At 31.2% G+C, this 16,063-nt stretch overlaps 1 protein-coding gene across 2 annotated transcripts in view; it reads right to left on the bottom strand.

The window, feature by feature from the left end:
• LOC129968698 (uncharacterized) overlaps nt 1-16,063 on the bottom strand; it is a 713,943-nt gene that overhangs the window by 605,427 nt on the left and 92,453 nt on the right. For both annotated transcript variants that reach the window (XM_056082857.1, XM_056082858.1), the window contains 2 exons: nt 8,661-8,746; nt 4,889-5,049 (listed from right to left, as the gene is read on the bottom strand). In XM_056082857.1, the coding sequence (XP_055938832.1) occupies nt 4,889-5,049; nt 8,661-8,746 (247 nt within the window). The remainder of the gene's footprint in view (nt 1-4,888; nt 5,050-8,660; nt 8,747-16,063) is intronic.

Raw genomic sequence — 16,063 nt, 5'->3', positions numbered from 1 at the left:
TTTTATGTTTTCATCAATGGAAGAATTTCACACGATTAAATGTTTGAATCTTTATCAAATCACATAGCATTAATAAAAAGAAAAAATATCGCAATAGGCAAGCAAGCGACTCATGTCAAATGGTGATAAATGAAGGAATAAAACAAATATCATTTCGGAATATGGATGACATATATAAGGTAAAAAAACGTATTCCCAAAATTCAGGAAATGAATTTTTTTATTAGTAAAATAACTAAAAAATTAAAAATTAGAAACTTAGAAAAAAACATTTTGCACTGCTATTAAATTGGTATTATAAAATTATAATTTTTTAAATACTGAAACGGAATAAAATTCATATTTGTATATATTTGTATTCAATAATATTCTCGGGAGTTACTACAGGGAGTTACTTATATAATTAATTAAAGTTTTAAAACAAATAGTTTCCAGAACAAATTTCCACTTTCCAATGTATATTTGCGCCATATTTAATAGCTACAAGCCAAATTAGTCTGACTTGTAAAACGCCAACACATACACATTCATTTTTATTATTAGAAGGAACACCACTGACTATTCATTCATAAAATGTAACCATAAATTCACCAACTAACAGGTATTAATTTATCCCTTAAGGAAATTGAAATCAAATTTTCAAAATGTATCAGCTAAATTACAAAATTTAAAATAAATGTATCAAATTCAAGAAGAAAATTGGTTCATGTAATGATTTTTGAGCAAGCTTCTATTATTTTCACAGGTACAAAATGAATTTCAACCTTTTGAAATCAATGACATCATAACAAATGAAAACAGCTGGCCTTGAACTAGATATTGCAGATGTCGAAAATCGATGATATCGATCAGGAGTTAATTTAACGAAGAAGTTGACAAGTAGTTTCGTTTATGAATAAAACAGCAGCTTAAAGATCAAGACATATGTTTGAAATTTAATATTTTTTTTCTCTCTATCTTGCCTGGCAGAGACACATTTTTTTTTCACAGTTAAAGATTTTTTTTATAAGAAAACTCCATTGAAAAATATAAATCTAATAATCTTTTGGTGACTGGGTTTTATTTTTATAAATCTCATTTGCTATAGGAACTATTCAAAATTATTGAAAGAACACAGTTGTTGGAAATATTTTTTCATGTTTTTTTACCTTCCATTTAATAAATGGTAGGCATTTCCTTTATTTTAGAGAAGCGAAATAGAATATTTGTTGACATTAAATAACAGATCAATAATGTGAAAAATATTAAATTCAGTAACTGAATACTATTTGCTACTTTTCCTGTCATTTTTACTCGAATTACATCATATACATAGTTATTATTTTATATCTATGATATAAACTGACAAATTAAAGGGGATATTCATAGTGAAATAATACATAGAACATTTTTATAGTACATTCAAAAATATTTGTAAAATATAATCCTGACATACATCTGTTATGAAAAGAGATAGAAAAAAATCGTTTTGTTTTGAAAAAGAAAACACCTGCCTACTGGAAGGAGAAAGTTCTTATCTCTGTGAAATTGCTATTTTAAAATATTTGGCATATTGTTTCACGGATTATTTCTTCTGTAAGAGTTGAATTCGGAATTAATTCTCTGAAAGCAAATTGAGTGTGAAACAAATAGAATACAAATTGAATGCCAATTTTGCATTTGGTTAAATACTTCGAAGTTTCCATAAATTCACAAACAATCAGTAAAATAGCAATACCGCTCGTTCAAAAAGAAAAGCAATCAGTATAAAATATATGATTGTTGTTACATAAAAAGTGTCGAATAAAACGATAAGCAACTGAAATAGACTTGCATCATTTGTATGAAAGATAAATATGTATAGTGTGCCTCAAAATTATATGGACAGACAATTTTTTTGGAATAAGAGTTCAAAAAATGTTGTTATTATCGTGAAAAAATAATAAACAAATGGGTTCAGAAAATAACTATATGACAAAACAAAAATATAGTAGAAGTTTAACAGAATTTTTATTAAAAAATAGAATAAAAATAGACCGTCTCAAAAATATATGGAATCAAATTTTGGATTCATTTTTCTTTCAGTTATCTTGAAAATCTTAACAGGCATCATTCGAACTAGTGTTTGGGGAATCTGTGATTGTAATGAGAATAAACTCAAAATTATTAGTTGTTTTAGTTTCTTAAATTATCGAAAACTGATGATCATGAGAATGCACCTCTACTGCAAATACTCCTCAAAGAATTTCCATCTGATGCAGGTCTGGGCTGATGGCTAGCCAGTATATAACATTCCACCTCACTGGCCAGTGTATAATAGTCACAGCCAGTATATTACAGACCTGACCAGTAGATAACAGTCATTAATCACTGTATATAACATTCATAGCCAGTACATTACAGATTTGATCAACAGATAACTGTCACTAATCATTGTATAAAACATCCACAACCAGTGTATTACAGACTTGACCAATACTGTCACTAAGAATTACATATAACATTCACAGTCAGTATATTACAGACTTGACCAGTAGATAATAGTCACTAATCATTGTATATAAAATTCATAGCCAGTATATTACAGACTTGGCCAGTGGATAACTGTCACTAATCATTGCATATAACAATTACTAATCAATAAGAGCATTCATCAAGCTCTTATTGAGTAGTAAGTGTGATTTAATCCATTGTACTGTAAATTTTTTAGATTTCCCCCTTCCAACATGCTTCCAAATGGAAATAACGAGATGATTTTCAAAGACATTTTGATGGTCCTCAGAGCACCATCATAAAGAGACAATGGCAATACTTGTTATGCCACTGAAATTTAATGTGCCCCACCCCTTCCTTGTTGCTGATTGAAGAACTCAGAAGATTCTTGTCATAAATCACACTAATAATATGCCTAGCCATAAAAGCCACCGAAATTGATGCTTTTTCCATCAGTGTAAAAAACTTTTAACCGTTCAATGCATGAGTGTTTTTATGCCCAAAGAACGCAAGCCTTTCTGTGGTACAATTCCGCGTAACTCAAATTTTAATGTATTTGCTAGACACAATTAGAAATATTCAATAATTTTTTACAGATATTGACATTCGGTCACTTTTGAAAGTAATCATTGCGAATCAAACATCCTTTCAAAGAATGAAAAGTGGTAGCAGAGATGGAGCAAAAAATGTGAGGTAAATAAATTCAAGAAAACGTTTTCAACGCTTTTAAATGAGCTAAAAAATAGAAAATTCAATTTTTTATTATTTTTAGGCTTTAATTTAAAATTCATTAACATAAATTTCATTAAATTAATTGTTTCTTATCTTCTCTACTTGATGGCGCCTTGGGCATTTTGAAAAACAAATCGTAAAATTTCATCCTTACAAGCGTGAAACTAGTAAATTAAATAAAAAGCATAAAAGATCTATTTTATAGCTGGAAGTTTAAGCCAATTTTTTTAATGCAGATTCAAGTTATTTTTTCTCACACATAAATTCTTACTTTGTATATGAATACTTTTCAGTAAGCATGTATTAGGGATTGCAATACCGGACCAAAATTTCAATACCGATATTCGGTATTTTTTAAATCTTAATACCGGGATACCGGTTTTAATACCGGTATTAGAAATTTTGGAAAAAGAAAGAAAACACAGGTGTTTCTTTTTTTTTTATTTGCCAGTTTTGTTAGAGGGTGTAAATATCACAAAAAATAATTTGTAACTTATAAATTATAACAGTATATAATCACAAAAAAGTAAAGAAACATCTTATTTATTTAAATCACAAAAAAGTGTAAATATCACTATTCAGTTTGTGGTACTATTACAAATTTTTGAAATGTGATCTAAAAAAACGTAATGCATGAATTGTACTGTCATTAAGCCTGAAAAGTAATTTTGTGTAAAAATGACCAGCTGTCGAAAACGCTCTTTCGGCATCTACGCTAGTTGGTGGTACTGTTAGCAATGCGCAATATACTTTTTCCAAGTATTTACCTTTAAATCCCTCATCTTCAAATAAATCAATTTCTCTTCGGATGGTTTTGGATATAGCTGATTTCTTTATTATATTTTGGTTCGTTGAAATTTTTTTTATTTATTGCTAATTCTAATTTTGGTTCAAGAGACAATTCCTTTTCACTATCGACAGTAGTGACATCATAATCTTCGATAAGTGAACCGTATTCTTCTGAATGTGTATAGGTTTGTGGGTAAAAACATCTAAGAAAATTTACTATAAACTTAATCAGATTTGAATTGGTTATTTTCTTTTCTTCTTTTTCATTTTCATTTTTAAAATCATTATAATTAAGTAAATACTGTAAGACATTTTCTATTTCGGTATGCCTTTCTTCTGTGCGATTTTTCAATTTATTATAGTTGGAATCCGAAGTTTCTATATCCACAGTATTTGGATTCTTCTTTATATTTTTGGTATAATACATCTATTACTCCTAATTGAATTCCATGTGCAAAGCACAACTGCTGATTTGTACCAATCAACTTTCCAACTTTTTTCATAATTTTTGCTCCATCAGTCGTTATGGATACAATATTTTCTTTCAGGGATAATCCATGTTTCGCTACTTTAGATTTAAGCAATTAATTACGCCATTCATTAGCTAATTAACTTCGCCCGTTAGGGAGACATAAAAACAAAAACGTATACTATATTGCTATGTTCGCGATACCTGAACATATAGTGGAGACAATTTTAAAAATTTCTAGTAAATACCGAAAAACCGGTATTTAAACTTGTGAATACCGGTATTACAAAATTGTACAAATGGCTCAAAATACCGGTATTCGGTATCCCGGTATACCGGTATTGCAATCCCTAGCATGTATGTATGCTTTTATCTTTAAGGTAGTTTTGTAAAAAATATGTTTTAATTTTTTTTTTTTTTTTCATACCGGTCTTCCAGAAGGAGAGGAGAATACGTTCCTTGCCTCTTGTTTCACAGGTGACCTCAGTGTCCTTGAAGAAATCGGTCCAGATCGAGAACTGTTCAGATGATTTAAAGCAACAGCAATTTGTGCACCAACTCGTGCATTGTTCTGCAATAATCCAATATCTGAGAGCTCAATTAAAGAAGCATGTTAATTTTCTATAAATATAAAATGATAGACATTTTTGTAATCACCAGTTAATTCATTAATTTATCCTCAAGCAGCATTAATAATGAAGACACAAAAAGAAAATTGAATTCTTGTGTTGTTTATAATCTATTAAAGCCAGGCGGTATGTTAAAGTGATAATGATAATGATGACTAAGATAAAGTGTTTGACGAAACATAATTAATAATTTGATTATCTTCAATCCTAACTATTCGTTTTCTGAATTATAATAAATTACTGTAAATCAAAATGCGCTAATGAGTCTTCGTTGTACAGAACAAACATGTTACAAAAAATATGCAAAAAAAGAAAATAATTAACATAACAAAATTATTGACCTTTTTCTTTCGTTATATTAGAGAAAATGAAAATAAATCCATCTATAAAAAAAAGATCTGGACAGGGTAGATCCTTTGTAATCTCATTCCCAATCTGATATTTTCACCAATAAAATGGAAAGAATAAATAAAAAAATGAATAGAATGCACTATGTTTCACAGCTTTTGTCAGAGTTCCTTTATTTAATCAATCAACTTTTAACAAACAATAAATAATTATCCAATTCATGTAATAAGCAAATTCCTCAGATAAAAAAAATTGGGTGAATCTGTATACGAAACAATATATATAAATGTTTTTTCAAGTGTGGATAAAGATCCACTAATGGATTGTGAATTGATTTTCGGTGATTCGAAGAAAACATTTAAGTGTATTTCCACAATTTATAAATTGTGAGGTAGGCTTAAAATCTCCATCACATCACATGGAAGTAAAAAAAAAAAATATCGCAATACGTAAACAAGTGACTCGCTCCGAATGGCAATAAATGAAGGAACAAAACAATTGTCATTTCAATCTATGGATGATATATATAAGGAGTAAGCTTTTTGCACAAGCATTTGTTGTGCCGCTTGTTGCTCGAATCGACGTCTTCCTTTAAGGTTACGTTTCCAAGTAATACCATACGCATTGCCCACCTAATTATAAAATCTTTATTCTAATGAACGCTCTCACTTTACAGACGCATTCATTATCATATGCGTGAACTTAGATTTTAATTTCAAAGGGTTTTTCATCCTTCACAAAAGTTCCTTTTTTGGCCAATAAGATCTCTTGCAGAAACAATGCGTGCAATATGTTTCTAAAAAAAATCTTAAAAAATTAGTGCGCCGTGTATGAAATGGATTGTTAAAAATTCAATTTCTAAGAAGTGGGGTGCAATATTTATAAGTTTGAGAACTCCGGTGTAAAAGAAAATATTTTGAAAGTTTAAATATTTACTGAACTGAAAATAAATCTATTTAAATGAAAAAGAAGATCCGATTCCCATAGTTACAACTTAAATATTTGTTGGGAAATTGACAAAGCAAAGAAACTAGTATAAAAAACATATTATATAGGATACAGTGTCAAATACATATTATATACACTGGCGGGAAAAAAAACCAACACCAAGAACGACTTGTGCTAGATAAACAAAATTTGACAGGCATGTTTATACATCTGAAAGATGACATCGATTCAAATTTCCCGCTTCCCGCATAAGTGTGGCGCTAGTAGCGCCACTCAGAATTTATATAACATGTTTGCTTTAAATGCGTGCTGTAAAGTTCGTGAGAGTAATTTATCTTTGAAATCTGACGTATTGAGTTAATGTTAGCCAAGAATGCCTTTAAGAAGACGAAGAAGCCATTATCAACAATTCTCCGAATTTGAACGAGGTCGTGTAATAGGAGTACGAGAAGGTGGATTCTCTTCCCGCGATATTGCAGAAAGACTTGGCCGGAATGTATCCATTGTGAATAATTGTTAGGAGCAGTGTTCAAGTGATGGTACTGACTCAAGAAGACCGAGTTTTGGGCAGCCAAAGGAAACATTACTGAGTGGGAAGACCGCCGTATTCGGCATACATCTGTGGTGTCTGCGGCAGAAGTTTGAGCTGCAATTGGTACCACAGTGATACAACGAATTGTTAGAAATCGGTTACTTCAAGGACAGCTCCGGGACAGCCGTCCTGTAGCGTGCATTCCGTTGTCTCCAAGCCATTGCCGTTTGCGAAGCCAGTGGTGTTAAACCAGAGCTCATTTGAGGACGGAGTGGAGATCTGTTGTGTTTTCTGATGAAAGCATGTTCTGCCTTGGCATCAATGTGTTGTTCAGGAGGAGGCCAGGGGAACACTGCAATCCAACTGTCTGCAGCCTAGACACACTGGACCTACACTTGGAGCCATGGTCTGGGGAGCAATTTCCTATGACAGCAGGAGCACTTTCGTGGTTATCTCAAACACACTGACTGCAAATTTGTACGATCAGTCTAGTAATTCAACCTGCTGAGCTGCCATTCATGAACAGCATTCAAGGGGGAGTTTTCCAACAGGATAACGCTCACCCTCATACCGCTGTTGTAATGCAGAGCATACAGTTGTTGTCTACAGAGTATCCATGTTACCTTGGCCTGCATATCTGTATGGGATAGCATTGGATAGCATTGGACGATAACTCCAGCATCGTCCACAGCGAGTACTGACCGTCCCAGTATTGACAGAACAAGTACAACAAGCATAGAATTCCATACCACAAAGTGACATGCGGCACATGTATGACAGGCAGACCTGTATTGCAGGCTTGCATTCAAAATTCTGGAGGATTCACCTGTTATTAATGTAACAAAATTTCACATTTGAAATGCATTTTCTTGAGCTTAAACTAACTGTGATCTTGAAAATTTAATCATGTTAAGTAGACAAATACATTATCCAAATTTCATTACTCTACAATAATTTGTTCTTAGTGTTGGGATTTTTTTCCGTCAGTGCATATATATATATATATATATATAGCAACATTATTTTACAATTTAAATTTACGATGACTTGAAACTAAAACCAAAAACTTGTTTTCACATTTAGGCACAAAATTTTATTCCTCCAAAGAAATATGCAGTACTTCCGTATCTAACTTTATCCGTACTTCATATTTTTCAATCCAAAAAAAATCAAAAAGCAGAAGGAAAAAATGCATACATTTTTTCCCTCTACAATATTTCTGTCTAAAAAGGGCCAGAGACGCAGTAACAGTCCCCACACATCACACCTAGTATCGAAGAATATTTAAATTATGCTCAGCAAGGCGTGATGTATGCAATTCAACGGGGTCTCGAATTTGAATTTTTGTCATGAAATCAATACTTTTCCTATACACGGACACTCGAAAGTAAAAGAAAACAGAAAACGCCAGATCAAGTAAACATCGGCAAGAATGTTTATATTCAGGCAAAATAGAACCAATGCAGAAAAAAATATTAACGAAATGCTAACAGAAATAGAGAAATAAAATAAGAACAAGGATCTGATTCGCAGTCATCTAATGCCTCTTTCAGCAGAACTTTTAACTTAGCCAGAAAAAAAATGCGTCAACGTATCATCTTTTATCACAACAGAGGAGCTTAAATGCCTATCGCAGACATTGAAAGTGTGCATTTTTTTGTTTACCAAATACTGCAACAATGAAAGACTAAGGTGAATTTTATATGTAGAGAAAACTTTCTGGTTTTCAGGAAAAAGGATACTGGCTTCCAAAGCAGCACCGCCACTCAGTTCTTGGATTCTTTTCAAAACAAAAGGCGTCACGTCTCTCCCTAGGATATTCCTTTCCCTGGAAATAATAAAATTCATATTTAAAAAAAAACGTTGGAAAATTCAAGAAGTCAAATGTTTTCGAATAAATAGTGGCAAAGTGTTGTGTGCGGTTTCGAATATTTATACCAGTGACCAAAGTTACAATTTTGTACAGTGTACAATTTTGGAAACTTTTTTTCGGCTGGCAACTAAGAAACTGCGATTTTTTTATTGAAAAATATTAAATAGAAAATATTTTCAGAGAAATTAAATTACAATCAGTAATTTATTGACCATTTTTGTACAAAACTGTTTTTCGTCTTTTAGATAGCATCAATATTCCAAGCCTCTGAAACTTCCAATTTTTATTTGAAAAAAAAAATGCGATTCTGACATAATCATCATTATTGAAATTTATACCATTTCATTGTTGTTGTTTTTTTCGAAAACCATTATAAAAATAAATAGCAATCTGAAGGATCAAAGTCAGGATTATCTAGTAAAAGAAGCAACATACCCCAACAAATATCAAGTAACATTTACCGAGAGACCAAAGATGTATATGGCTGCCCATTTTCATTGTGGAATACAATATCTCTTCAATTTGTAATGCATAGTAATTTACCTTCGATTGCTTTTCTTATTTCGGTCAGTTTTCACTTTCTCGTATAGAAGTACACAGAATATGTAATAATCGTCAAAAAAAAAATCGAGCTACAGATTTTGACAAATCTCCACATTTTATTCCTGCCTGTGTTCAAAAAACACATTTCTGAACAATATCTATCTGTCTGTGACAAAGATAATTCAAAACCCTTTTGAGAAAGATGGATGAAATTTGGTATGCATGCTTAAAACCAAATTTGTTGATTTCTAACAAATTTTGAGCAAAATCCGTTCAGGGGAAGTTTGTCTGTCCGGCTGCTCGGATGTAAATTAGTACGATAACTACAAAGCAAAGAGGGCTAAATAGATAAAAAAAAATCGATACGTATATTTATTATCAATATATGTAGACAACTGTCAACTGTTGAGCCAATTCCATCGAAGGTTGACTGTCAGTTGGTCTGTAATTTCTAAAACATGTAAATGCATTGGCTCAAATATATCAAATTTGATTTTGTGAACTTTAAGTGTAGTTTTATGTCAAATTTTTATTGTAATCGATTAGAAAGAAGGCATCTGCTATCCAAATTCGATTTTTGGATACTTTTGACCGCCTGCCAAGGATTAATCACCGAAACACTCGCTAAAAATCACACAACAGATTCAGTAAAAATGTTAAGTTCGCGACAAAGTTTAATATTTCGTAACTATCGTAGAAGGTTTTCACTGGATAACATCTTTATGCGAGAAAATTTTGAGGAGACCATTTCCACTGGTTGAATACACATGCGAAATGATCACCAGTACACGAAATAAAACTTCGCCGAAGACCAAAACTTTTTAATCCAGACTGAAAAGAAAATCTTTTGTGGATGATCAGATTTGGATATTGTTTGCATTTCTCGGCTTAACTTGCTTGACGCTCTTTTTCCATTAACATTATCGTGTCTTGACACCCATTTTTCCATCTCAAGTGTTTACGCATTTCAAAAATGGGTTGGCGCAGTATGGTCAAAGAATGACTCTTGTACCGATAAACAATACACAATTCAAATCAATCAAAAATGGATTGTTTTCATTGCATTTCCCAAAAAACTCCTAGATGTCAAATGGGTTTAAAGAATTCTTTTCAATTCATGAGGAACCCATAATTAGACATTTTTTTTCCGTAGCCAAGTTCGTCTTCAACGCTTTTCTTTACTTGCTTTGGATACATAGAGATTCTGTGTGATCTCATGTATTGGATCAAGTTTTATAGAATTTGCATCGATTATTGGTTTTGTGGTTATGTGGTTTGGCCAAACGGTTTTGTGATCATCAATTATTCAACTGGCCAGGCAAAGCTTTTCTCATCTTTGTATGAAAAAACACTTTGCAAAAACTTTTGCACACAGAAAACTTTGCAAACCAATTTTGATATTCCCATTCTTTTTAATACTTCTGGTCCATACTCAACTTATATTTTTTCATGAACTTGCATTATGTTTTTTTCTATATGGAAGTAAAAAAGTAAAACAGCGAAATTTTCTTGACCAGTTTGTTTATTTAATCAAATGAAATGCAAAACTAGACACCGGTTTTTTTTACTGAATGCCTATTAGAATACTAACCATGAAACAACAATACTTATTTGACTTTTCGTTAAAAAAGTAAAGTTCGTTAAGCAACAATAAAGATTTTCTCTGTCCATAAGTGAAATCCACAATTTCTTAGCTGCTAACCCAATAATTCATCATTTTTAAACTTCAGTTTTAAACTTATAAAATGCTTTTTATGTTAAAGGTCAATAATGATGTATGGATTTAAAAATAATTGAAATCATATCAATAAAATTCACGAGGAAACATTTAAAACATGTATAAAAATGTATAATTAAAATGACACGAAATGGATACTTCGAATAGTATTTTACCATATGTTTGCGAAGTGCAGTCAAATTTGTTCTTGTTCGATCAAGCCACAAAACAACATACCATTAAATAGAATATTACAGAATACTTTTTAAGAAGATAAAATAATACATTATGCACATATATTCGAGGAAGGCAGAATTCTTTGGAAGACGACTAAGAGAGGAGCATTATGAAATATTAAACGAATGCCTTTTGACAAATTAGATGTCTGCACTTTCAGATTTATTACAGAGCTGGTATATCTCCACGACTAGTTCTCCGTTTCATGCTTTTCCCCTCTAAACGAATGCACTCGCCTGAGGTCCAAGGTCAACTTCCAACTCATGAGAACCTGAATATATGCAGAGTTGCTTTTTCTCTTCATTCAAAATAATTACAGTGTAAATTTTTCAAAGGTTTATGGAGTTACGATTAATTGTATTACTTTTATTGATAAAATAACCCAAATAATCTGTATGCTATTTAAAAGAATATTATCTCACTTATGCTTGAAAAAACAAACATAATATTTGAACAAATGGACGGCATATAATATTAATGCAATAATGAAAAAGAAAATTTATTTTTTCATTTAATCATTTCTCTAGGGAAAAAAATATCATCCAAGTTCTCAATTATTTGGAAGAACTTTTTTCGAACTTTATCGAAAAAAACTAATAACAATTTTTATTGAGATAGTACAATTCAGATCTTTTTTCATTTGAGTTAAGAAACTTTAGAAATGAAGCTTCTTTAAATAATTTTTTTTTCCCTGAAAAGATATTTTCTGTTTTACAGAATCTTCTTCGTTATAGTCTCTGCATCCGAGTACCATAAAATTTGTCTTTCAAACTTTTCTATACATTTCGAAAAGAATGTTATTGAATACTAGACATTTAAACGTCTCATTGTTCCATCTGAAATGGGAAATAGAAGCTCCGTAATTTTTTTTACTTTGAGCTGTACGATTATTTTTATGCGCACCAGTTAAATTGCTGGTATATATTTTCAACACAAAAAAAAGGCATATGATCGATTTTTACTTTCTCGTATAAAAAAATATAGAGAATGTATTGTAATCGTTAAAAAAATTCAAACTCAAGATTTCGTCTAATCCCCAAGTTTTAGACCACCCGGAAATCAAAAAACACTTTTTTGGCATTATGTCTGTCTGTCAGTAACAAAGATAACTAAAAACTGCTTAGAGCAAAGAGGATGTCATTCGGTATATGGTCTTTACACCATATTCGCAGATTTCTATCTAACTTTGTGCAAAACCTATTCAGAGCAAGTCTGTCAAATTTAACACACAGATTTATATTCAAAAAGGTAGATTTGTATCAAATTTTGAACCAAATTTATCAAAGGCTCGACTGTCTGTCCGTCTGTACGGTCAGACACATGTAAATAACCCACTCGACAAGCAATAAATTAAATAGGGCAAATTTGTATGTGATATGTTTTGTGATTACAATTGCAGTTCTAAGCCAAATGTTGGTTTTAATCTGTTGGGAAAATTGTCTAAAACTTGAATTTGATTTTTGGATATTACTAAAAGCATGCCAGGAATTAATCACCAAAAAACGCGCCAAGGATCACCCGATAGATTCAGTAAAAATGCTAAATTCACGTTAGTATTTCGTGAACGAGGTTAGTATTTCGTAACTAATATACCCCAGTCCCATACAAGACGTTCTCTGCCTTAACCCTTTCTAGGGCCGTGGGAAGTATGCTTCCCACCAAATTTACCAATCTTTGTATGAAATTATGTAGGTTGGCATAAGTTCTGACACATTTTTTTAGTTAGTCAGAAACTTAGATGATTCAGTTCTTTATCTCAGAAAAAATGATGTGTCTTGATTTGTTACTTAATTATTAATTAACCAAATTAATTAATGAATCAAATTAAATTTATCTAATAAGCTAAATGAATCCCTTTTCTTATTCCAATTTCAAGCCTAAAAATATTTTAACATAATATGACTAGAAAAAAATAACCCATTAAAAGGTTAACAAGGCTCACAATTAAGGTTCTAAATTTATCTTTATGTGCTCTCTTAAATTTTACTAAGATATTTAATAAAAAACTGTAGCAGTTGCATTACCTCTATCTTCTTTTTGGAATAATAGATGGCGATGCCTGATTAGCTACGCATCCCATAGTGCATTGCGATTGTGAATAATGAGATAAAATGCTGTTCTGTTAAAGAGGTGCGCGCGTTAATGTCTTGTCTTGTCTTGTCTTTCGTGTTTGTTTGTCTGAAATGTGATCATTCAAGAAATGTTCTCGAAAACATACGCCCTGTTGCTCAAACTGCACAGATCACAATAATCTTCATTCCACCACAAAATTAAACCAAATTTTAACTTTTTCTTAAAAACCTTCAAATTATGTAAATCTCACAAAAAATTTTTTGCATCCATTTAAAATTCAAACAAAAAAATTTAGTGGTAAAATTTTTATTCAGGAACACTTTTTTTTCTTACTAATTTCGATAAACTTTTTGAAATATTTGTAGGTAGACTTTCAACAATGCATTTCATAGTTTTAGTAACTGCGCTTATGTCCATGGTGGTATTAAAAATATTAAAAACATTATTGTTGCGTGGGCGAATCAATCCGAAATATTTTTATGCTACAATGTTTGGGATCAGAGGTTCTAATTTCCTTTAATTCTTTCCGCACATAAACTTAACGAAGATATTTTAATTTATAAGTAATATGAACTCAGATGTAAGATTAGAGTTCCTAAGTATAAAATATCTCAATTCAACAGCCACTGTATAATTCCCTAATTTGTGAACCAAATATAAATCAATTAATCCGGATTCATCATTTCTTGTTTAAAGCCTTTTTAAAGAGCTCAGATTCATAAAATGAAAGAAATATTCTACTTTAAATGACAGTTCCCACGATTCGTATTTCTTTCAAAGAATCATTGTCACATAAATTGAACGAAGCTCGTAGATTCAGCAATCAGAAGCTTAAACAAGAAATGATTGCTGCTCAAAACTTCCTTCTTCAAATTATGAAACATACAGCTGCAGTGATTAAGAACTCTTTGCTTCATTATTCTAAACATATTAAATTGTCCCTTATTAGAAGAAGAATAGATCAATAACATATAAAGATTATGAAAAAAATATCGTCTTATTCTTTGACAGTTTGGTTCTCTCCGTTATTCCATTACAATATTGTCTGTTTGGGGAATGCGTTGTTCTTTTAATTTCATAAAGTCCTCAGAATATATCAGATGTTTAGGAATAACTCACGGTTTTCGTGTTGAGTTATAACGTCTATAAATGACACTTTTAGTCCAAACGGCATAAATTATTCGATTAAAAGCAAACATCGGAGAAAAGTAGTTAAGCAATGTCAAGTATTAAATATTTTCCCAAGTTGAATTATGCTTACATATTATGATATGCGATTAAAAAATATATAAGAATTCATCAAAAGATTTTCGAAGTGGATAATTAAGCACACGTATAAATGTTACAATTCCTAATCTTAAGTATTCAATATGTCTTAATTGCTGAACTTTGTACCGACCAACAGGAATTTTCTCACCTTTCTTTTATTCTATCTGCACAAAATGAAGCGTTTAGTATTTGACTTCGTAGTATATTAAAGAGTACAGAATATTCACGCTGAATTGATTTCGTTTGACTTGATATATTTAAAATTTGATAAAATATTACTTTGGTAAAAAGATAAAATGCAAAAACTAGCCAATTTAATGTAGCGTTGTTGTTGCTTTTTAATTATGACTTTTGCAAATAAGCAAACAAGTGTTTTTTAATTACAACTTTTGTAGATAAGCAAAGAACAACAAGAATTTGATGGATTTGGCCTAAATTTTGATGTAAATGTACAATTTTGTTAATAAAATTGGCATACTGAATCATATCGATCTAGATGGTGGAACTTACAACCACTTCAGAAAGGATAAACAATCTTTTCATTAAAGAATTTTGTCAAAAAATTTTTAGAGCTCTAAAATTTTGTTGCAAAGACAACATACCAAATTATATTTGTCTAATTCACCCATTTTTTTTTTTCATGAGTAGTTAAAAACGAAATGAACTAGACAAATGGAACATAGGAAGACAGGGAGGGGGGTCCCGATTTGAGAAGATCTCAAGTAAGAAAAATCATTACTCTCTTTCATCGAATTTTTCTGAAGATGACAATATTCTATCCCTCCCCTCTTCTGTACTTGTCGTAAATAAAAAAGTAACTTATTTAATTAAGTGATGCCTAATAAGGTTGATTTTATGTTTGCCATAGCTTTAGGCCTTCTGGATAATTTTTCGAAACATATCATACACTTAGCTGATGAACCATCTGGTTTATTTGACAATACTAAAGACCCAGCAGAGACTTCTGAGATTAAAAAAAAATGAATGATTTCATCGTTGACGTCACAATCAAATGACAAACGTAACTGCCCTTGTCATCTAAAATCGGCAACAAGTGATCCTACACTACTTCTTTTCCCCTCGTGCAATGCACACGATGGGGTCAGAGATTAAGTCAGCACGACACCATTTAATGCAGATCACGGAAGTATGAATTCATTCCGTTCTCTCTCATCTATCAAAACATCATCACATTGCAAATCTTTTTCCCTTTGCTGGTATAAGAAAAGATTAATATGAGAATTTTTCCCTCAACTTTCTAGTCTACTTGAATAAAATCACGCGAATTGTGTCCAGCTTCAATATCGAAAGGTTGGTACTATATTATATATGCCATTTCTCCCATGAATTTCTTTTTCATTACCGAATATCGGTCATTTATATTTTGTAATGTGCACTTCTAAAAAATTTTTATTTTTAAAAAATTTAATTTT

Source organism: Argiope bruennichi, chromosome 5 (genome assembly GCF_947563725.1).
Source record: "Argiope bruennichi chromosome 5, qqArgBrue1.1, whole genome shotgun sequence".
NCBI classification, from domain to species: Eukaryota; Metazoa; Arthropoda; class Arachnida; order Araneae; family Araneidae; genus Argiope; species Argiope bruennichi.
Note: the sequence above shows the minus strand (reverse complement) of the source record. Positions and strands in the feature narration are given on the sequence as shown.